The sequence below is a fragment of the Lontra canadensis genome, unplaced genomic scaffold (genome assembly GCF_010015895.1).
Source record: "Lontra canadensis isolate GAN:19392208 unplaced genomic scaffold, GSC_riverotter_1.0 scaffold2, whole genome shotgun sequence".
NCBI classification, from domain to species: domain Eukaryota; kingdom Metazoa; phylum Chordata; class Mammalia; order Carnivora; family Mustelidae; genus Lontra; species Lontra canadensis.
This window is the reverse complement of record NW_022630996.1, coordinates 16,779,813-16,801,544: the sequence shown is the minus strand read 5'-3', so window position 1 is coordinate 16,801,544 and position 21,732 is coordinate 16,779,813. Positions and strand designations below refer to the sequence as shown.

General features: G+C 42.6%; 1 protein-coding gene across 1 annotated transcript in view; it reads left to right on the top strand.

The window, feature by feature from the left end:
• The window catches only part of SND1 (staphylococcal nuclease and tudor domain containing 1), a 411,695-nt gene that overhangs the window by 219,644 nt on the left and 170,319 nt on the right, over nucleotides 1-21,732 (top strand). The window contains exons 13-14 of the mRNA XM_032869880.1: nucleotides 955-1,065; nucleotides 17,796-17,868. Coding sequence (XP_032725771.1) covers nucleotides 955-1,065; nucleotides 17,796-17,868 — 184 coding nt within the window. The remainder of the gene's footprint in view (nucleotides 1-954; nucleotides 1,066-17,795; nucleotides 17,869-21,732) is intronic.

The following is a 21,732-nucleotide window of genomic DNA, read 5'->3' as shown; positions in this document are numbered from 1 at the left end:
CAGTTTATTTTGCTTCACATCAAAGGCATCTTTCCGGCGTGGGGAGGAATCTTGCAGATAGGTTTTACTTGTTGTCTGAGAGTCCTTCCCAATGTACTCTTCTCTAGTTAGAGTATATGGAGGCCACTTACAGTGGCACCTCTTATTCTGGGGAAGAAAAGAAGATTGGACACATTTGAGAATTGCCTGAAGCAGGGTTTTAATCTGAGTCCTTCTGTAGTCCTGCAAGGACTCTCTATCTGGGGCATTGTTCCAAAGGTGGTGGTCGCTGGTTCTATACTTTTTACCTGATTCTTCCCCCAGCTCATGCCGTTTCTTCATAAAGAATTTTTATTCCACCGTAGAAACACCACCACCGCCCCCCAAGGCACCTGCGCCTGCCACCAAATTCATTCATAGCCTTACCTTCTAGAAGCCCCTTTTAGGTGGAAGAGCTGCTGTCAGGAGCTCTGAGGAGAAGAGAAGCATGGGGTGTTGTTAGTTCAACTAACCTTTGTAACATTGCCAAGCTGGGAGCAAGGCATTTTTCTAGTTACTGTATAGGCTAGAAAGGAGATTTTAAGAAATTTAGGTCATGCTTTTATGTGTTTTGTTTTTTATCTGTGTGCCCGATATTTCAGAGAAGACTTTTCTTGAGGGTAGTGGCTTGTTTATAACATTCTGTAAATAGCCCTGCCTAGTGTGGGATTTTTACAGATATTTTCTGCTGGTTTTTCTATATGGATTGGTATGGCATCTGACTGTAGTAACCAGAAAGATGCTGAGCTAGGGGATTTTGTTATTCCACCTCCTGTTAGGGGTTCTAGCTTAGCGGCTCATTGGTCTTGAAATCCTTGGCTTCTCCCTCCCCGTGTCAGGATGTGTTAAGACCTCCAGGTGCTAACTGTTATTATTTCTGTTGACTGAGCCCCATATGCACCTCTAGTGCTCACTGACCTGTCTTTTCTGTTGCAGAAACATTGCCGAGGCCCTTGTCAGCAAAGGTCTAGCCACGGTGATCAGATACCGGCAGGATGACGATCAGCGGTCCTCTCACTATGACGAGCTGCTTGCTGCAGAGGCCAGGTGAGATGAAGCATCCCAGTGAACACCTTGAGACCTTGAGACCAGCAGTGTCGCTTTTTTCCTTGCCCGCTATCCTGCCTGTCCCTGAGCAGAATGTGATGGAAAGCAATACGCTGAGAAAGATTGTAGTATGCTTTTATCCCAGTTTTGCCCCTATCTGAAGAAAAGGGGTACACTTTAAATGTGCTGTGTAACCTTGGTTGAGTACACTTGGGCCTTCATTTGTTTAAGTCTGCAAAATAGGCATATAGTAGATAGGATCTCATGTAGATGTCATATGAATCACAGGTTGAGAGTACAAGATATTTTTACCACCACCATCCTCTCATTCCCTGGGTCTAACAGTGAAGCTCTGCTTATGTGTGCAGGACATTTGCCTCGGGTTCTTACCTCCAGAGCCCTCTGCTCCCTGGCCCCTCCCATTCATCACCTCTCAACCTTTTGTCGTGTACAAAGGAAATGAAAACATTTATTAGGAAATGAGTTTTTGTTTCACACTTCTCACAGCTGGCAGGAGAGCATTTGAGAAGCCCGGTGACATTTTACTCCTGTCCTTCATCCCTGTGGCTGATTGCCCCAAGGATGTGTGTACTGCTTGGTGTTCTTTCTTACCAGTGACATTCCTTGTGGGCTCGTACTCACAGAGATGTCTGTCCCTGGGTGGTACTGGTAGTTTAGTGATTCCCAGACTTCCCAGGAAAGAGCAAAACACGAGATGTTGGTGAACTGACCAGGGTACTTCAGCAGACTTCTTGGTCTCAACCAAGATATAGCCACTGTTTGAAAGAGGCGCACGCCGCCCTCAGCCATTTGTTTAGTTCTAGAAGTTTGCTAGTTGCCAGGTTATGCTCTGTGGTTTGAGGAGGAACGAGTTTGGGCACATGTTATCTGTGCTTCAGACTTTGTTATTGAGATCACTTCTTTTGCTCTTTGGCCCAGAACAGTGCCCTGATATGTGACACTTACCTCTAACACCATGTCATATCCTGATGGATAGAGCATCTGTAGACTGTCACATAGAATGTCAGCTGAGAAATCAGTCTGTCAGACTGTTGTAGGTTTTGGATTCTTTCTTGTGGGTTTTTCCCAATAGGCCCTGTCTAAAAAACCTAATTCACGTACGCAGAGAGTTTAAGGCTCCTTAATGGCCAGCACAAAATAATACGATACGTAATCCATAATTGGTGTTTCTCTCAATCCTCCCTCAGTTCTTCCTTCTCTCCCTGTCTGTATTATCACTAAGGCAGCCTGGCTGGAAGAACCCATATTGGGAAATGCAGCTTCACATCGCTAAGTACCACCTGATGATCTGGCTCCTCCAGGAAATGGATAGTGATTAGACCGCACTTCGGTGGGGTTCAGAGGGCGAGTCTGTGCTTAGCCTGTGGGTGGACTCAGCGTGACCTAGTAGTAACTTGAAAAACAGGTTATAAGTTCCCAGCATAACAGGAGCACTAAGCAGTACAGTGGGATCTAGACTCCTGTTTTCGGCCCGGTGTCACTCTGCCACTAGTCACATATTTGTGACTGATAGACATGAAAATAATTTGCATAGCTGCTCTGGAAAGTAAGGCAAAACAAACTTTCTTCTTTTTTTATCTTTTAATTTTTTTTTTTAATTAAGCTATACACTCCATGTGGAAGGCTTGAACTCATGACTCTGAGACCAAGAGTCGTGTGCTGTACCGACTAAGCCAGCCAGCCACCTCAGCAAGCTTTCTTATGCTGTTGGAAATAGCTACATGTGCTGTGTTTAATGGGTATACATAGATAGTGAAAGGTTTTTTTTTTTAATAGATTATGTTCTAAATATATTTTTTATTTAGATTACAGGTAACTTACAATGTAATATTAGTTTCAGGTGTACAATATAGTGACTCAGCACTTCCAAACATCACTCAGTGCTCATCATAACAAGCACACTCCCTTATCCCCATCACCTGTTTTCCCTGTCTGCCTCCCCTCTGATACCATCAGTTTGTTCTCTAGAGTTAATGGTCTGTTTCTTGGTTTACATCTCTCCCCCCCCTTTGCTCATTTGTTTCTTAAATTCCACATCTGAGTGAAATCATATGGTACGTATCTTTCTCTGACTGACTGATTTCACTTAGCATTATACTCCCTAGCTCTATCCATGTTGTTGCAAATTGCAGGATTTTGTTCTTTTTTTATGACTATTCCTGTGTGTGTTTGTGTGTGTGTGTGTGCATACACACACATACACACCACTTCTTTATCCATTCATCAAGTGGACACTTGGGCTGTTTCCATAATTTGGCTGTTGTAGATATTGCTGTTGTAAACATTGGGGTGCATGTATCCCTTCGAATTAGTATTTTTTTCTTTGGGTAAATACCTAGTAGTGCCATTGCTAGATCATCGGGTAGTTCTATTTTTAACTTTATGGGAGACCTCCGAACTGTTTTCTTTTCTTTTAGATTTTATTTACGTATTTATTTATTTATCAGAGAGAGAAGGAGTGAGCGCAAGCAGGGGGAGCCACAGGCAGAGGGAGATGCAGGCTCCCTGCTGAGCAAGAAGCCTAATGTGGGACTTGATCCCAGGACCCTGGGATCATGACCTTAGCCAACGGCAGATGCTTAACCAACTGAGCCACCCAGCAGGTGTTCCTCCATGCTGTTTTCCTGAGTGATCGTACCAGTTTGTATTCCCACCAACAATGCAAGAGGGTTCCTCTTTCTCCACATTCTCACCAACACCTGTTGTTTCTTGTGTTGATTTTAGCCATTCTAACAGGTGCAAAGTGTTATCTTATTGTAGTTTTGATTTACATTTCCCTGATGATCAATGATGTTAAACATCTTTTCGTATGTCTGTTGGCCACGTATGTCTTCTTCAGAAAAAGATGTTCGTTATTTCTGCCTATTTTTTAGTTAGATTATTTGTTTTTTGGGTTTTGAGGATAGTGAAATATTTAACTTTGAGGTTTTAGGAAGAAAACAACCTTTTTAGCACTCATTTTAAGCAGAATCAATGTAACAACATGCTTGTCTATTAAAGCTGTGAGCAGCCTAGAGATAATTGTGTTGAGCCATTGCCTTCAGACCGGTGGTGGAAAAACTGGCTTCAGGGTCATTGCACTGCTGTGGGTTGAGTAAACAGAGAGGAATTAACCACTTCCCCAAGCCTGTGAGGCATTGCCATAGGGCAGTACAGACCTCATAAAGAAGTAGGAGAAATGGCCAGCATGACCTACAAGTCTTCCTTTAGACAGTATTGTTAGCCCCAGAATGGCAGCCCAGTACCCTCTTTAGATAAAATCCCCCAACAAGGTTAATGAAGATCCGAGAAAGACTGGAACACCCGCCAGAGAGGAATGGTGGTTCTGTAGCCATTAAAACATGTTTTCAGTTCGGAAGGTACTCTCCCCCCATTATAAGTGGTGGAGTTGATCTCGCTTGAAGCCCACCTATTTGCTGGCAATCTGCTTTTAGTTTGCTTTCACTTCGAAGCACTCCATTCCCCATGACATACTCCTCATGTTCCCTTACCATTCTTACTTGGTTCTGTCACATTATAGCATGTCAAAGGTCTTTCTACATGCTTCTGCTGCCCCTTATCCTGCCTGTCTGTTGAATATTATTTTATTTGAGTTTAGGGTTGTTTTCCCCTAGCTAGATCAGCTGTTTTTTCCAGTTGAACTTTGCCTTGTAATTTTATGCCCCTGTCGGTGTGGTTCCTCCACCTCCCAGCTTAGTGTCCTCTGCAGATCTCATTAGCAAGTTGTTTACTCCTTTCCTGGGCCCTGAATAGAATCCCTAACCAAGAGTGGCTTTGGTGTTGACCCCAAGTCTCTCACTGCATGGACTGTCACTTAACTGTCTTTTGATTATCATCCTTCAGCTACTTTTTAATCTTCGGTGATTGTGTACTGAACCAAGCCAATTTGAATTAATTTCCCAAGTACAATTTCTTGAGGTGCTGTATCTAATGCGTTAGCAAAGGCCAAATTAATAACATCTGCTATATTCATATCAGTCTTTCACCCTGGAACTCATTAGGTAAATAATACGTGGGTGAGGGTAACGTAGCGAGGCCGGCACTTTTTTCAGCCCTTCCACATAGGAGTGTTGATTCCCACAGCTTGCTCTGTCTCTGACCTCTAGAATTCTGCACTTTCTCCCTCTGGTTATCAGTAGGGATACCAGCACTGGTGCACAGTGCTCTTCCAGTGACTTTGCTTGGCCACTAATCCTTTTAGAGCAACATTGTAAGCTTTGGGGAAAGGGCAGCCTGTTAATGCGGCTGACTTCCTGGGTCAGGGCAGCTGCCTGCCCAGGAATTGATGAGCTTTCTCGGGGCTCAGTGGCCACTGCTTCCCTCGCAGGGGGCTGTGTTCGCTGCACTCCTCAGACTATAGGACCGGAGCTCCAGGAGTGATGTGTAATGCGCTCATTGGGAAACCAGGAGAGAGGGAGGAAGGGCCCCAGTTTGAAATTCGCCTGCTACTTCCGATTGTCTCCACCTGCCATCCAGAAGCAAGCTGCGACCACCTCGGCGGCTCTGATCAGTGTTGTTGATCCTTCAAGGCCCCTTCATTCACGTGCCTTTCTCCTTTTGGGAAACCTTCATTATACCTCCAGGAGCTGGCATATTTAGAGGAAAGCACATCTTTTTTTGTTGGAAGGATAAATAAACCCCTAATTCCCAGTAGGTGCCTTCCTTTCCGATTCAGTTGTCTGTCATCAGCTGCCTCCTCCCTCATTACCTTGTGTCCGGGCAAGATAAGGTTTTGGCATTTTTGCTGGTACTCTCACACCTTGTTTGTCTCATGGGCTCCATTGAAAAGCCCTTGATTTTGTCCCAGGCTTCTGAGAGTTCCAGTGTGTGTAGGTTGTGTTTTTAGTAAAAAAAAAAAAAAAAAAAAAAAAGGCCTTACATGCAGCTGACCTACACTTTGTGTTGTCACTCCTGAACTTGGTTCCCCCTTTTAGGGGCCTCATATGCACTTCTTTGGGAGTCTGACAGATCATGTCTTTCCTGCACCACCCTAATTTTTCATCCCCATATAGACTTTCCGGCATTTTCAGTTTTCGTTTTATTGCAATATTTCCCGCTCACCTGGCTCACTGAATTACTTGGTTTGATGGGTATTCTGAACTTCAGGTGGGGCTTCTGACTCCGTCAGACAATCTGTCTTCTATCCTTCTGAGGTATTTCTAAGATACCGAGTCATTATTGGGAACTTCCATATTTTCTCTCATACTCTAGCCTGTGTATTCGGCATAACACTTCCAGTTTAAGTAGGCCAGAATATGAATTTCCTTAGCATTCTAAGAGGTCTTCCTAGTGGGGTTTTGTTGGGCTTGCTGTGGGCACTGAAGAAGAGCTGGTAATGCTTGGAGCCAGATCAAAGCCTGGCCATGTGCCTTGTTTTCCTTGGACGTCCAGACCCGGGGGATATCATCTGTCTGCATTCTCCTGAAGCTACCAGTAACTTGATTTAAAGTAATATTTTAAAATTTCTTAGAAACTGTTAGAATCTGTGGCTTGTTGCAGGAAAACACAGAAGTTATGTTAGCTCAGTGTTGGGGCTTGATTCCTTTAAGGCACCTCTTAATTCTAAGATTTTGTCATTTCAACATAAGGATGTATATAGTCAGAAAAGAAATTGATGCCCCAGCTTGACTCTGGGAAAGCAATTGCATCGAACAATCTAGTGTCTGAGCAGATTTAAATGAATTTAGATTCATTCTGGACGTACATAATGAGGTTAGGGTTATCTCATGAGAAGAGAAAAGGGCAGACTCTCCCTTATCTTTTTGTGTGGATCCTCTTTCTTACCGGGCACATCGCAGATTCAGAAAACTGGTGGTGTCCTGCATCTTTGAAAGGCAAGCAGAAGCCTTCCCCCATCTCAGCTCTGCCTGGGGCTCCCTGTCTCTCCGGGCTCCACAGGGATGTGTGTTCCTCAAGAAACAAACCTTGCAAAATCCCCTTTCTTTAAAAACAAAAACAACTAGTGCTCCTGCCTTGCTGACCTCAGTACCTCTAACCTCCAAACCCATAAACACCAGTCCTTGATTAAAATCCTGTCAGATGTCTCTTGGTTTTACCTAGTGTGGGTCGACAGTGCCCTCCCTATTGCAGACATCTCTCTGCTGGAACCCATAGGAAATCTGTCCTGGCATTTCCATCACAGGCTTTGATGGGGAGGCTAGAACTTGCTCTTTCCTAGGCAGATATCAGTAGTCATTATTAAGAGGGAAACTGAAGTAACATTCTCTCTTGGTGATGTAGTTGTTGGGGGCCAAGGTGGGCTTACCATTTCCATGCATTTGTAGCAGTGAATTGTAAGTGTATTTTGCATTTCCACTGAAATGCTTTCAGTAACACTGGGAAAGAAGTGCTTTTGGTCTCCTACTCTTCCTGTAGCCAGAGCAGCTCCACTTTTTTCCTGATTTGTAGATATTTTTCCATAAGATTTCAGTAGGTGAAAAAAAAATCGTTTAAAGCTGTTTCTTCAAAAAAAAATACAGAACTTTTGGATAAGGTCCCTCCTCTCTGTATCTTTAATTCTCATTTGCAATACTGGTTATGAACCAAATGTGAAGACTTCCTCACCAGCACTTTCCATTGCTAAGTTAAAACCTCTGGCTTTCGGATTCTCAAATGGAAGAGCTCAGCACTACTGGTTTGACCGTTGGTTCTGATTTGTTAAATGTCTTAATAAAAAGCAAGTTTCATCTGTGTATACCTATGCAGGGAGGAAACGGGAATTTGAACTTGAGTATGTGTTTTGAAGTTTTAAAACTAATATATCCTATCACAGTGTATAGATTACATGAGTTAACTGGTTCTCTAAGAAAACAGACATTCCTCTTCTGGGAATAGTTGTTGAAAGCAGGTTTATCTTGCATGTGATGGCTTTGCATTCATTTGTCTTCTCCATTCTCATTTTCTTGAGTGTATCCTGGATCCCAGGCATTGGGGATAATAGTAATGAAGAAAAATAATAGACGCAAGCCTTACAATGCATGTAATCTCAGAGGGACCGACATTAAATAACTTTAATAGTACCTCTGGAAATTGTGATTTTTCCCTATTTCTTCACTTTTCTTCCTGTTTTCTTAGCCCCTCCTCCTTTTTCCCTTTCCATTATTAACACTGCCTGCCTTACATCTTTTTTTATCCCATCTCTCATTTCTATTAAATTTTCCCATGAGAGCATTTCCCTGAAATTCATCTCTTCTATCCGGCCTCTGTTCTTATCTTCTCAGTAGTTTAATGGTACAGCTTTAAATAAACCAAGATTTCTCACTTTCAATCTAATGACCTCAAGTGAAATTTCTCTTTGAGTAAAACTAAGTCCTACTGAATATTGTGAAAAACAGCTTTGATTGGAAGTTTTCCTCTTTCCTTTACTGTTTAGTTGTAGAATTCTGTAACCCTGGGGTGCTGTTGGGTTTTTAACCAGTGTGCTGGAAAGCTGGCACTGGGTGAATGGTCTTCTGCCCTCTCTACTCGGCTGCGTTACGTCCCGCCAGCACAGGCTGGAGGCTGGCACAGAAAAAGGAGGCTATTCTTTCTCTTCCGTATCCTCATGGCTTCCTTTCTTTTTTAACCCTGAAAGTGTACACCCCGCTACATTTTGGGTTTGTAGTTATGTGTCATGGTCATGAGGTTGTTAATGGGATTCTGCACATGGCAGTGGGGCAGGGCAAGGGGGGGTTCACTCTTGAGCAGTAGGGCAGATCAGCTATTGCAAGTGGATGTGATAACAGGAAAATGCATTAAAAGAGCTGGTGTGGGGAAGTGATTTGACGACACAGCTGAATGTGGGGAAATTTAGCTTTTCCCTTTCTTCAGAAAAGATGATGCACTCAACATCCAAATAGCAGTAATCAATCTGCATTTAAAGCAACACAAATGGCCACTTCTGGAGAGCTGCATAATGTCTCCGGTTCCAGATAGTTTTCTCCTTCAGGGTATTAAGAGGATCTGCTCACTCCCTTTATCCTATCCTTCTCTTCCCTCCCTACTCCCATTCCTTCTAGTAGAACTCAGGCTATGAGATATATCTTGATGACCAGTGTGAGGGTTTGGGGTACAGTTGGAACCCATTAGGTTTTTCTACTATGTTGTACGCAGAGCCATGGGTGGTTCTACAGGTCCTGGTCACATAATGAACTCATGGTAAGTCTTCCTAGCCCAATCTTTTCTGTAATCGTTGGTCTGCTCTGTTATACTCATTCAGAGAAGTTCTAGAGTTAGCTTCCTAGATCATCTGCTTTGTCTGCATATACCACAGAGCAGTGTATCCTCCTCACTGTTCTCTTGGCTAAGAGGCACTGCTTTCTTAACACAGCGCCTGAATATTTGGTTTCAAAATATATTTCAAATGTATTTTAAAGTAACATTTGAAGATAATCATACTGGATATGTAATTTTAATCCAAAATGATTGTAACAGCAAATTGAGAACCCTTGATCTTGACCATAGTCTCTTTTAAACATCTTACAAGTTGACTCCCTAAACCGTTGGTTCTCAAAGTATGATCCTCCAATCAGCAATGTCATTGTTACTTGGGAACTTGTTAGAAATGTAAACCCACAGCCTCCCCGCCCCCTGTTTCCCCCTACCTGAGACCTACTGAATCAGAAGCCCTGGAGTTGAATCATGTCAATCTCTTTTAACACATACTTCAAGTAATTTTGATACACACTAAAATTTGAGAACCACTGCCCAACTCCTGACCACTGTAAAACAAATCGAAATAGGTATCCTTTTATGGAAGATTAATAATCTTTATTATAATTGGAATTAAGATCATGGTTCTATGAAATCGAGAACAAGCCAGGGAACGGAGAACTTTTGGATTTCTTTGACTTTGCTACCTAGTAGTGCCTTCCCCGTGATCACAGCCGTGCTTGTTTCCCACCAAGGCAGTTGAATAGCTGCTTCTTCCCTTTGACTCTTGTCTCTCTCCCCTTCCTCATACTTGTCATTCATAGCTCCTAAGTTTGATTCCTTCTGAGTAGCCTCCACCAGCTCTTGGCTAATTTAATATGAAATCATCTTGAGGGTTGCTGTGCTTACTTGATTTGGCTCATCTGCAATGTCAGGTGGTTGAGTGGGTTGGAGAGCTGAGTCTCTATTACCGACATCCCTATCCTACTTTTTTTCTAATCCTTGGAAATCTCTCAGGACAACTGTAGTTCAAATAATTAATCACTGATACATCAATGTGCAGAATTTTTTAGCTGCTTGTGAAGAGGAAATCCTCTTCATAGCTTTCTTTCATTTGCAGGATTCTTTGCATCTAAATTTCTTATAAAATCTCTCATGCATTTCTGTTTTATCCTAAGCTGCCCTTGACTCTCCCCCTCCAGCTTTGGGCACAGAAGTTGAGAAGGATTATTTCCCATTCCTCTTGCTTTTGCATCAAGTTCAGAGAGGTAAATCTCTAGTGGAATGGCAATGAATCTTTTCTAGTAGGTCCCCGTAAATGTAGCTCACATTGGAAAAACCATTTTCTAAACAGTGAGTCTGTTGCTTTTCACTCAGTCAAAAGATACATTAAAACTTTCTCTTATTTGTTCATATTCCAGTGACAAATATTTCATCAGGTGCATTGGAGATAAAAACAAACACATGGTTTCATGGGGATTTGGATGAGCAATTAAATCATTACAAATATAGTTGTAAGAGTGGAGATATATGTGGGTATCTTGATGCATAGGGAAGACGCACCCAAATCACAGCCTGATCCCCTGAGTCCATGAGGTAAGGCATGCTTTGCTGGTTCATCTTAGAAAAGGGAGACGGAAACCGGAGTCAATGTGCATTGCCCTATGACACAGCAGTTCCACTTTTCTGAATTTATCCTAAGGAGTAATTAGGGAAGCACCCAACAGTTTATTTAAAAGTTATTCCTCATGGCATTATTTATAATAGTATTCTGTTCACATCAACTTCTAGCGATAAGTGATTGATCAAGTTACGGAGCTTGCATCCATGTGATGGATTTATCTTCAGCTATTATAATGATATAAAAATTAATAACGTAAGAAAGCATTCATTTAATTATCATTTCTAGCAGAAAAAAAGATACTACAAAACTATTCCACAGTTTTCTTAAAGTATAGGTGGACGGCTGTATGTGTATAAGTGCTTAGAAATTCTGTTAGTGAGGCTTCGGAATAAAATCATGGATCATTGTTTCACCACTATTTCTTCCTTTTTTAAAACTTTATTTATTTGAGAGAGAGAGAGAGATTGAGAGAACGAGTAGGAGGAGGGGCAGAAAGAGAAGCAGACTTCTTGCAGAGCAGGGAGCCCGACATGGGACTCCATCCCAGGACTCTGGGATCATAACCTGAGCCGAAGGCAGATGCTTAAACAACCATGCCACCCAGGCACCCACTGTGTTTTTTGTTGTTGTTTTTGCTTTTGGGTTTTTTTTTTTTTTTTTTTTTCTGATGACCATGTATTATCTTTGTGTTCAAGACGTGGATAATTATAAAAACAAGGTCGCTGGGGCTATCGTTGCTTCTGATCTCACCTTTCTTGAGGCCTTGTCCTCTCAAAAAGGCTTTCGACTACACAGCAATGATAGTCCTTTGGTCCTAATCTGGGCCAGTGAAGTTTACTTGTATTTCCCTTCAATCTAGCAGAGGGCTACTTCTTTTCTAGTAGTTGTCTGCCACAGATCTTACAATCTGTCCTGCCCGCCCCCTGACGTCCCCTCTTTCCTAAGCACTGCAGATGTGTTGTCACACCTGGCACAATAGCATGTGTCTTGGTTTCTTCTTATATTAGTTTTAGATGGGATGATGGCTTAGGGTTCTTTGTTATTTGCTTTATTGCCTCATAATACCTATCTGACTCATTAGTCCGCCTACCTTCCCTTGACCGTAGGATTCACTTTTCTCATTTCCAGTCCCTGTACTCTCCATCTTTTCTGTCTTCCTTATCAGTAATTCTGATTTCATTGAAAATCCAGCTGCACAATCTTAGCACCCCCATATACCATTGTGCACCTGTGCCTGCTCTGTATCTGATTTTCTGAGCATCAGGACCCTATTGCTTCCTCCAGCTGCCAAGGAACCGGTAGAGGGGCCAGAGGGATTGCTTATTGCTGCTGTGTTTCATTGAGATCTATATTTGGTTCGTGCTGAAACACTGTATTCATCAATGTGACCTGAAACACAGTGCGAGGTGCTTTAGAAGTTTAGCAAGTTATTTACTCTTTGTTCTGTTTTCTAACCTTTTCTGTTGTTTTCCTTTCCCCTCAGTCATCTATCCTGTGCTGTCTAGTAGGAGTTCCATATAATCCTGCCACTTTGTTCTGTTTCATTGTTTATTTCATTGGTGGCCAAAGCTTTGCTCCCACTCACTGCCATTCCTATTGTTGCCCATCTCCTTTAGTCCTTAACGTACGTCTGCTTCTGCTCAGAGGCCAGGCTCTAAGCTCCTCTGCTTTGCACCATCCCAAATAGCAAAACCAAGGTGCCTAAGAACTGGAGCATAGATCATGAAACTGTATCCAAGAGAGCCGGCAGGCCCTACTCTCCTGCACTGCAGACACTTGGGCATTATCCGTGTCTCCAATCTGAAGTATTTTCAGCATTCCGCATTAGTCTGTCACGTCATTTGCCCAGCTTTACTTGGCACACCATGATCGGACCAGATGACCCTGAGTTATAGAACTTAGGTGAACATAGCTTCTGTGTCAAACACCATAATAAATATTAAGGACAGAATCCTAACCCTCAAAGAGTCTACCTATAAGAAATAAAGAGTAACATGTAGTGAACTTTGAAAGTAGTGTATTACATTTCATAATTGCCTGCTGAACTGAATGGTACACAAACACTGACATATAGGTGAAAGATAATAATTATATATATGAGAATATGATTTTGCTATCATTTCAAAGTATAGTTCATAGAGACTTCCGGCATACAAGCTGCAGTCTACCTATGACCCCAGGTTAAGTATTCCTGAAGTGATCACTGATATGATTGTGGTGAGATACATGTGGTGAGATAGTGGATACACTATGACTCTTTTCATTCTATAGTTTGGACCTGGCTAGGCACCTGTAATGAATAACTTACACAGAGGTCACATGGAGACAGTGGGCCTAGTTGGATTGAAAGGAGCAATATGGAAATCATGTGAGGACATAAACTGGGACCGTATGGTAGAGGCCCATGAAAACCAAGCATTGTATATTTCACTCGATGTCACAGGCTGATAGTCTTTGTTTTGGGTATAAAAGTAGGTCAACAAAATAACAGATTTTTATGGAGAAGTCATGCAACAGCGTGTGCAGTGTCAAATCAACGTGATGTGCAGTATCCAAAGGGATTGGGTGAGTTTAATTAAAAATTTCCTGATGTTATCTTGGAATAAACTAGGGAGGGCCTGGCCCAGTAGAGTTACCAGAAGGCTACGTGAGTACAGTTAGGAAGGAAGAAAATATTGAAGGTAGGTGATGAAACAGAAGCAATTAAGGAACATTTTGGTTCCTAGATACAAGAAAGTGTTGTTAAGTGGAAATTGTGGATTCAGGATCTCCTGACCTCAACTCTACCTCCTCCCTTGCCTCTCACCCCCTATCTGTTGTATGCCACTTCTGCTTTCCATCACTTGGATTTCTTTAGATCTCTTTAGTGTATGAAAGTAGTTCTTATGAAACCCTGTTGGAAGCTACTATTCCCCCCAAAAATTCCCATGTGTGATTCTGTCATTTTAGGGTAGTTTATAGATAACTCCCAAGATCCCAAGTGTGAAGCTCACATATGTCCCCAGGGTAAGAATTCCTGATCACTGTTCTATGATTGGGTCAGGTTGGATCTAACTGTAAAGCCTTGGGCTTTCTTTGTAATCGCTCAAAAGTATATATTGAGAATAACAATTTACCATCATTGAATTGGAGTTAAGACTGTGGCCTAAAATATAATAATAAAAATTCAAAGATAAATCTAAAAAAAAGACTACGGCATGTTTGTTGGCACAAGATGAACTGTTGTGCGTTAATGGTGCCTTGGAGAAGCTTGGTCCTTAGGTTTTACTGCCTGAGCAAGGGACCTTAAATCCTTAGAGCAAACTCTATTCCTTGGCATTGAAGAGTGCTAAGATTCTAGTCCTATGGTGTTGAGGCAGTGGAGGTAATCTCGCATAAACAGTGTTCTCACCTGTCTTTGCAAAGTTCATGTTTTAACTTCGACTGGGGAGACAGTAGCATTCCATACATGACAGTTTCAAACTTTAAAGAAAGAAAAGTGTTTTCCAGTGATTGGAATGGTATTTCTTTCCCACACAGTGGCTTCTAGATGCTTCTAGAAGCAACGTAGAAAGCTGAGTTTTTATCCTTCTTCTGCCCTGTTACCCCTTTGTGTATGTAGGTGGACATATACTCACTTTTCCTGTCTGGTGGTGATTTCTGTCCATTATTGACACCTCTTGGCTTTGCCATCTTTACACAGCTGCTTCCTGGAGACAAAAGCTTCTGAGAGAAGCAGGCTGTGTTCTGCCCCACTGCTTCCTTTCTCCTGGCTGGCCTGAGCACCAGCCTGCTTTTGTGAGAAAGCAGCTATTAAGCAGACACAGCAGGAGAAGTTTAGAAGTCAGGACTTTCATTCCTTGCCTAATGAAAAAGGATGTTGAGCTGTGGTTGCAGCCTACAGGGAGGAGACGGAGTGTGGGGAGGGGAGTCAGGTATTTGCTCTGTGGTGCGGGTGTCAGTGGAAGCACACTGCTACCTGACTGGCCTCCCAGGCCTCCCAGCTTCCCAAACCCAGGGAAACATGGTTACATAAGATGCAGGGGCCCCCACTGAGAAGTAGTGACAAAGCAGCAGACTTTGGATCTCCACTTTATTTACCATTTATACAACAGTTAGTAGGCAGTCATGTTACATATCCTTAGAGTCCTGGAACAAGATGTATATTCTGTTTCCTTTGGCAAAGAACCACAGCAAGCCTGCCACTCTTGGTGCTCGCTCCTTTCCTCTTCGAGCTAAATGCATGGATTTCTATACTGGGTACTTCCCCCAGATACTCTCTTGAGAAGAAGCTGTTGCTGTGGCATCAGCCTTGTTTCAGGCCGAGGGAGGTTTTCCGGAGATGCCTCCCAGGTCATTTCTGCAGCAGTTTGGGAACAACAGCCAAAGCAACCTCAGCACAGGGAAGGAGACCCACGCTGAATTAGACCACATAGCCAATTTCTCGGAGAGCCCTCATACCTGGCCGCTGGGGTCCCGTGTACCACTTAGCCTTTAGAGCGCTTCCTAGGTGGACATTATTTTACGTAGTGTTTATAAATTATTCTTTCAATTTTTTCTGTTTTCTTAAGAACAGTGAGAACTGTTTATCTGCTTAGATATTGTGATAATAAAATACTGCTTTCTTGCTGCTTCTTGAATGTGTCTGAAATTGATCTAATTTAGCAGTCTTAAGTATGAAAAGATAAAGTGTTTGAAGGTTTTTCCAAAATTAATGCCTATATGCAAATAAATGACTGATAGTATCCTTTTTAGGAACAAGGTAGAGCATGAAGAAGTTTTTCTTTTTCTCAAAAAATTTTTATTAAGGTTTAATTCTAAAGAATTTTTTGGTTTTTAATTCATGTTTTCTGGTTTTAGGGTATTATTTTTTTCTCCCTTAAGCATGCTTAATCTTGGCTAAGTCTTGGATTTCTGCTCTGGGCACAGAGCTGCTTTGGGGTCACTAAAAGAAAGCAGAATTTTAGTTTATCACCTCGCTGTTTTTGCCTCAAGAACCTTTGTTTTCTAACTTACTGCTCGGGCCCTGTTCTTTTTTCCCTGTAGTTTATGAGATGCTCTCCAGGCCCCAGGAAAGGCCACAAGTTCAGCAGTGCTGTCACATGAACCCATCTGTTTATAGGGCAGGTCCATTTATTTTGGTTGTCCTTGTTGTTAGAAGAGGAAAAGGCTGTAGGCATTTCGTGCCCCCAGAGGACCTGCAGGAGGCTTAGCAGGCCTCGCCTTGGAGGAAGGTGAGTTACAGTCAGGGCGGCTCACCTCACAGAGGCTTCTTGTTCTCAAGGCTGCTCCTTCGAGTTTATGGTAGCAAAATGAGGAGAGCCTGTTGGTGGCACAGGATGTATTCCTGGCCAGGGTAGAAGAGTCAGGTCTGTCGCTGGCCTCCACCCATTGGTTTTCCATATAAGTCATCCTCCCATCCTCTGCCATTAGTTTGTAAATGCCAAGGTAATAGGAGCATACCTTGAGAACCAGCCCTAGTCTCTGATTTTTAACACATTCCCTGAATAATAAATCAGTGGACTAAATTGTAAATGGAGAATTCTGACCCACTTGCAATTTCTAAGGCTAAAGGCCTTGATTTGAATTCGGGAAGAACCGTGGGAATTCAAGAAACTCTGAACTGCTTTATCAGTTAGCAGCGCAGATCAGAGTGACTGTTTGGCTTTGTTTTTCTTATTAAACATCTGTACTTTCATTTTTTACCCTTGTCATGGAATATAAAGTAGACAGTAAATTATTGCTGAATAGAAGGTGTTTCAGATTAGTTGAGTGAGAGACCCCCAGAGCTAGAGGCAGGGGTGAGGGGTGGATGGTAACATCCCAAGTATATAAGAAGGAGGACTGCACCACTTTGCACTGGGCAACTCCTACTCCATTTGGTATATATGAGTTTGATTTAGAAAGTTAGGACCTGAAAGTAAGTCCTGCAGAGTAGTGGCCTCTACTTCTGGTCATTAATAGTAAGAGCATGAGCGGGCTATGGTAGAAGTGTGGTTACTGCTGTGTAGTGTGAGGGTCCGACATACTGATCCTGGTCTGGGCAATTTTCTCTACACTTTGTCTGGAATTCAGAAACTCTCCAAAGTCTAGACAGGAGAGTGGGTACACCCCGAATCTCTGTTTTTCATTCTCTAAACTCAAATATGTTCCTTGCTTTGGTCTGCAGTGTGGCAGGGCATAGGAAGGTCTTTACCTTGCGGTGTAGTAACCTGGTGAATTACCAATCAGTTTTATTCTCGGTCCTTCATTGTTAAAGGAGTGATCACACACACTGATGCTGCTTCGACTTCCCGAAGCTACCACTCAGGGGATTAGGAGATAAAAGATGGGAGACTGGAGCAAACCAACCAGTGATCAGATGTGTGACAGAGTTCCCCCAAATCCCTTGCTAAATCCGCTGTGGTTATAACCTGAAAATGATTTAAAATGAGGCTTAAGACGTAGTTTTTGCTAATTTTCCCCCCACTCTTAAAAATGACTTTTCCGTATAGTGTTTATTCATTCAGGACAACTTATCTTTTTACCTAGGAGGAACTTATTTCCATTAGAATTGGAACACTAGCTGCATATTTTGCATTTAAAATGTTTCATGTGATTAAATGCAGAAAAGAAACATTATTACTTCTGTTTCTTAGGAGTGTGCTCTTCCAACTGATTCTTCTTTTGTGCCTGGAACAATGCCTTTAATTTGGAAACAAGTTGGGGAGTTCTCTCTGATTACCAGGCACACTGTTAGCTGAAACTAGCAGCCAAGTACTCAGTCCCGGGCTTAGAAGAACAGGCTTGTCTTCTCCCCGCTACCGAATGCTCCTGCAGAGGACTGGCTACTCAGAAGTGTGCAGTGTGACTTGTGTAATGACAGTGTGACTTGTGCAATTTGAACGACCTCTCTTCTCACCCCTTTTTTCCCATCCTCCCACCCCTTCTTAATGTGATTTGTATATTAATTAGGTTTTTTCTTCTTCCTTTACAGAGCTATTAAGAATGGCAAAGGATTGCACAGCAAGAAGGAAGTGCCTATCCACCGTGTCGCAGACATATCTGGGGTGAGTTGTGTCCCTGAATAGAGCTGTGTGGCTCAGAGGCGCCAGAAGCTTGGCTGCTTATTCACCAAAGGACTTCAGCTTATGTGTTTTCTATAACTCGTTTGTTTTCAGACACAGAATGTGAATTTTTCTAGGGCTGCTGCTTATGCATCTATGGAGATCCTGTTTTATATTCTGAGAAAGCAGAATTCAAACTAGGGCATAAAACCTCCTCCTGTCTCTTCACCTGAACTGTTACTGTGCTACTTTTCCATTCTTTCATTATGAGGAGTTAGAGATACTTCTTCCCAATCATAGTAAGAAAAAATTACCTCCATTTTAAATCCCTGTTTGGTTATCACTGTGACTAGTAAGTCTTAATGGAGAAAGGTCAAGTGTAGATTTTAGGACAACCTTAAAAATTAGTGGCTTCTTTTTCCTCAGGTCGTCTCTGAGGGGGAGGCATATGAACCCATCCTGTGAGCTAATACATACAGAGGATGTAGAGGAATGGAAGGTGCAAATATTTCGGAGCCCCCAAAGGGCTGTGTCCTAATGACAGCTGAGTGCATAGGACTTTACCCTTGCATATTTCGGATTTCTTGGCTGAAGACAATACCTGTGTCAGTTAAGAAGGTTTATTCATTTATTCAGCAAGTATTTGAGTGCTTACTGTGCCTGAACTGCTCTAGGCACTAAGAATGTAACAGTGAACCAAAGTGATAAAAATCCTTGCATGCAGGTGGGCAGGGGAAGTGGCAGTGTCGGACAGCAGCAGCTGCTGCGAAGAGAGACAGAACCGACCAAGGGGAGAGTGAGCCGCCAAGGTGTTGGTTTGATCCCGGGCCCAGAGAAGGCTTGTTGGCTCCTCAGTTTACCCTCTGTTCCTGGGCCACACACCATCCATCTCAACTGCATAGTAACTTATGGTTAAGGAGGGGATTCAGGTCATGCATAAGGGGGACCACATCGCCTTGGGGAGATGACTGAGGAAGGGCTAGTAAATCTTAGTTTTTGGAGACTCAGGGAGCTTGCCTTGGTCACCCAGAAGAAAATGCTTTTATAAACAAAAGCTTCTAGAGCTCACCCACAGCAGTGACGGATTAGAGTGTATTATCTTCTTGTTATGTTGTGTTCCCAAGCCTAGCTGAGACTTTCCTTATTGTTCCTTGTGATTGCTTATTATAAATGTGTCTGGCCAGCTGTCCCTTGCCCAGGTATAGCAGTACCGTGTTCATTTGAAGCAATGGGATTCTGTTGAGCTTTTCTTACTCTGACCCATCACTTCAGACTACAGATTAAATAGTATTCCCTACATTGAGTGGACTTTTGTCAAAAAGTCATGCCTCTCTTTAATGAGTGAGGTACGTTGATACACATTCTTTGTAGCTAAGATTCCTCTGAGGCCCAGAAACCTATTGCCAACGGCCTTCGAGCCCCAGGTGACTAAGATGGATGTGCTAGGGCTCCTCATTAACAGGTGGGACTCCTGGCTTGCTGGTAATAGGCCTGATTCCCCTGTGGCTCAGCTTGTCCTGTTATCGTTGACATATGTGATCATTGCTGCGTGTGTCTCCTGCGAAATTATCTACAATATTTTCCTTAATATTCTTTTGTCGAAGATGGTGGAGTAATCAAAGGGCAAGTCTTTGGCTGTTCAACTGGAGGGAGAAGAAAGTTATAAATAACAGTTTTGGAAAATAAAACGTTGATGACTCTACACCGGGGCCAGATGTGCCCATCCAAAAACTTATGTCAGGTCTGCATTCCAGGGCCTTCTAGAGGCTGAATTAAACCTTGGGGATAGTGGGATGCCTTTTGGCCTGTGGAGTTCGTGCTTTTGCTCAGACTTCCCATTGCCAGGGAGGGGAAGATCTCAGCAGGTTTTTGAATGGAGACCCACTCACCTTGGGGCTGGGCTTCTGGCACCTGCCAGCCTCGAGTCCTAATGCTCTGTTGCTGTCTTTGAATCTCCCACTTACGCCTTGATGTGTTTTGGTGTTGTCTTTTATTCCTTTTTGCAGCAATGGTCTTTATGAAACTTGTTTACAGTTTTTTTCTTCCTATTTTTTTCTCTCCTCCTTCCCCAGCTATAGCTCATTTTCATACATTTCTTTATTCTCTTTTCTGTCTTGATTTTGGAGAATTGGTTTGCTCTTCTGGTATTTAAAAATACATGTGAGTTAAATCTCCCTCAGTTATCACATAAATAAACAAGGAAAGCTTGAACAAGTGGGAGAGAGAAAGTGAAAAAGCTGTTCCATTTAAATAGATGTCAGAGTGACCTTGTCTACCTCCATCACACATGATTCAGCTCCGCAGGCCCTTTTTTTTTTTTAAGTGCCCTCTGTAATAGAGGAACTTTGTCTCCCTGCTTCTAACCCCCGCTTCTTTCTGTCACACTGTTGTGTTAAGTATGTGTGTGTTGGGCTCCCTTGTGCCATTTATGGCTTTTCGGCTTCTTGCAGCATGCTGGCGATGTTACTGTCCAGGGGACAGGTGAGTGTGTGGGATCAGACAGGCAAATCACTTAACAGGCAGATGAAGACCAAACACCCCCAATAAGAACAATGAAATACACACATTCATAATGGTTTTATAAAACTTTCTGAGTTTTTTTTTTTTTTCCTTTCTTTCTTTTAACTGGGTCGTTCCCTAGTTCATTGTTCCTCCTCTCAGGTGTAGGTCACGATAAATGGAAGTGTTTGTTGAGCTGATGGGATATGCAATATGTGGCCAGAATAACTTAGTGTAGACCAGTATTTATGCATAATGCCTCTTGTCATCCCAATATACGTCCTTGGAATAAAAGAAAAGACATGAAAAGAAAAGAGATCACACTTTTGTCTCCTAAACACACTCAAGAAATATGCAATATAGAAGATCTTACGTTGTGGATGTAATTTGTTCTAGGTTTAATGGCCTAGAACAACGTTTAGAGTTGAGTCTCTTCCCATTGTCCGTATCTCCTCTCTTGCACTTTCAAAGATGATTTCACTGTGTAAAGGTCAAGAGTGCCTTAAAAGGCCTGGTATGGAGCCTTAGCAGGTGTTAAGACCTGCATGGCTGACTTCTGTGTTAGGAAGGGAGTAATCTCAGCACAGGAGATAGAGGAAGAGCACCTGCTTTGGGAAGAGAGGAAGGCTAGCCTCTGGGCAGTGAAACAGGGAGGCCTTTTCATATACATTCATTGGCTTCTCAGGACTGGACTGGATGTATGGGTTACTCGACATGTGTTTTCACTTTGTGTTCGTCCCTGCCATTAAAGCCTCTGGTACCACGTCCCATATTGTGAGCTTCTGACAGGTTTTTGATTTTTCAGAAATGTTGTGAGCTCTCAACTTTTGGGTGGTTCTTTTCTCTGTTGTTTTCTTGTTAACATAGATGGTTTTTGCCACTAGTGTCCGCTGAGTGCAGTGTTTTCCATAAGATACACCGCATTTGCGTGTAACACCGACTGAGTGGACCCCACCTTTCGGATAGGGGTTTGTTTCTGCATCTTCTGCATCTGTTCTCAGGGTAACCACTAAGGAAAAACGTACTGCCAGTCTGGTGATTTGGATCCTGAAGAAGTTAATAATTTCCTTTATTTCTGATTTTTCAAGGTGAAGAGATTGGAATATTTTAAGTACTGGTCATTGTTGGTCTTTTCTGTAATCATTTGGTTTCCCTTTGGGCCAGGATGTTCCTATGAATTTGAAACCAACTAAGAATTTGACAGACTTGGCACTAGATCTGATTTGATTCGGAGGATGGTTCTGTGGTGACTGCTTCACTTCAGAGATTCACATTTTTATTCTTAGCGGGGTTTGTTTTTCCTCGATCCAGTCTCCACTCCCTCCCTCACCGGCAAACAAAAGTTGGAATGTGCGTGTCAGTGGAATA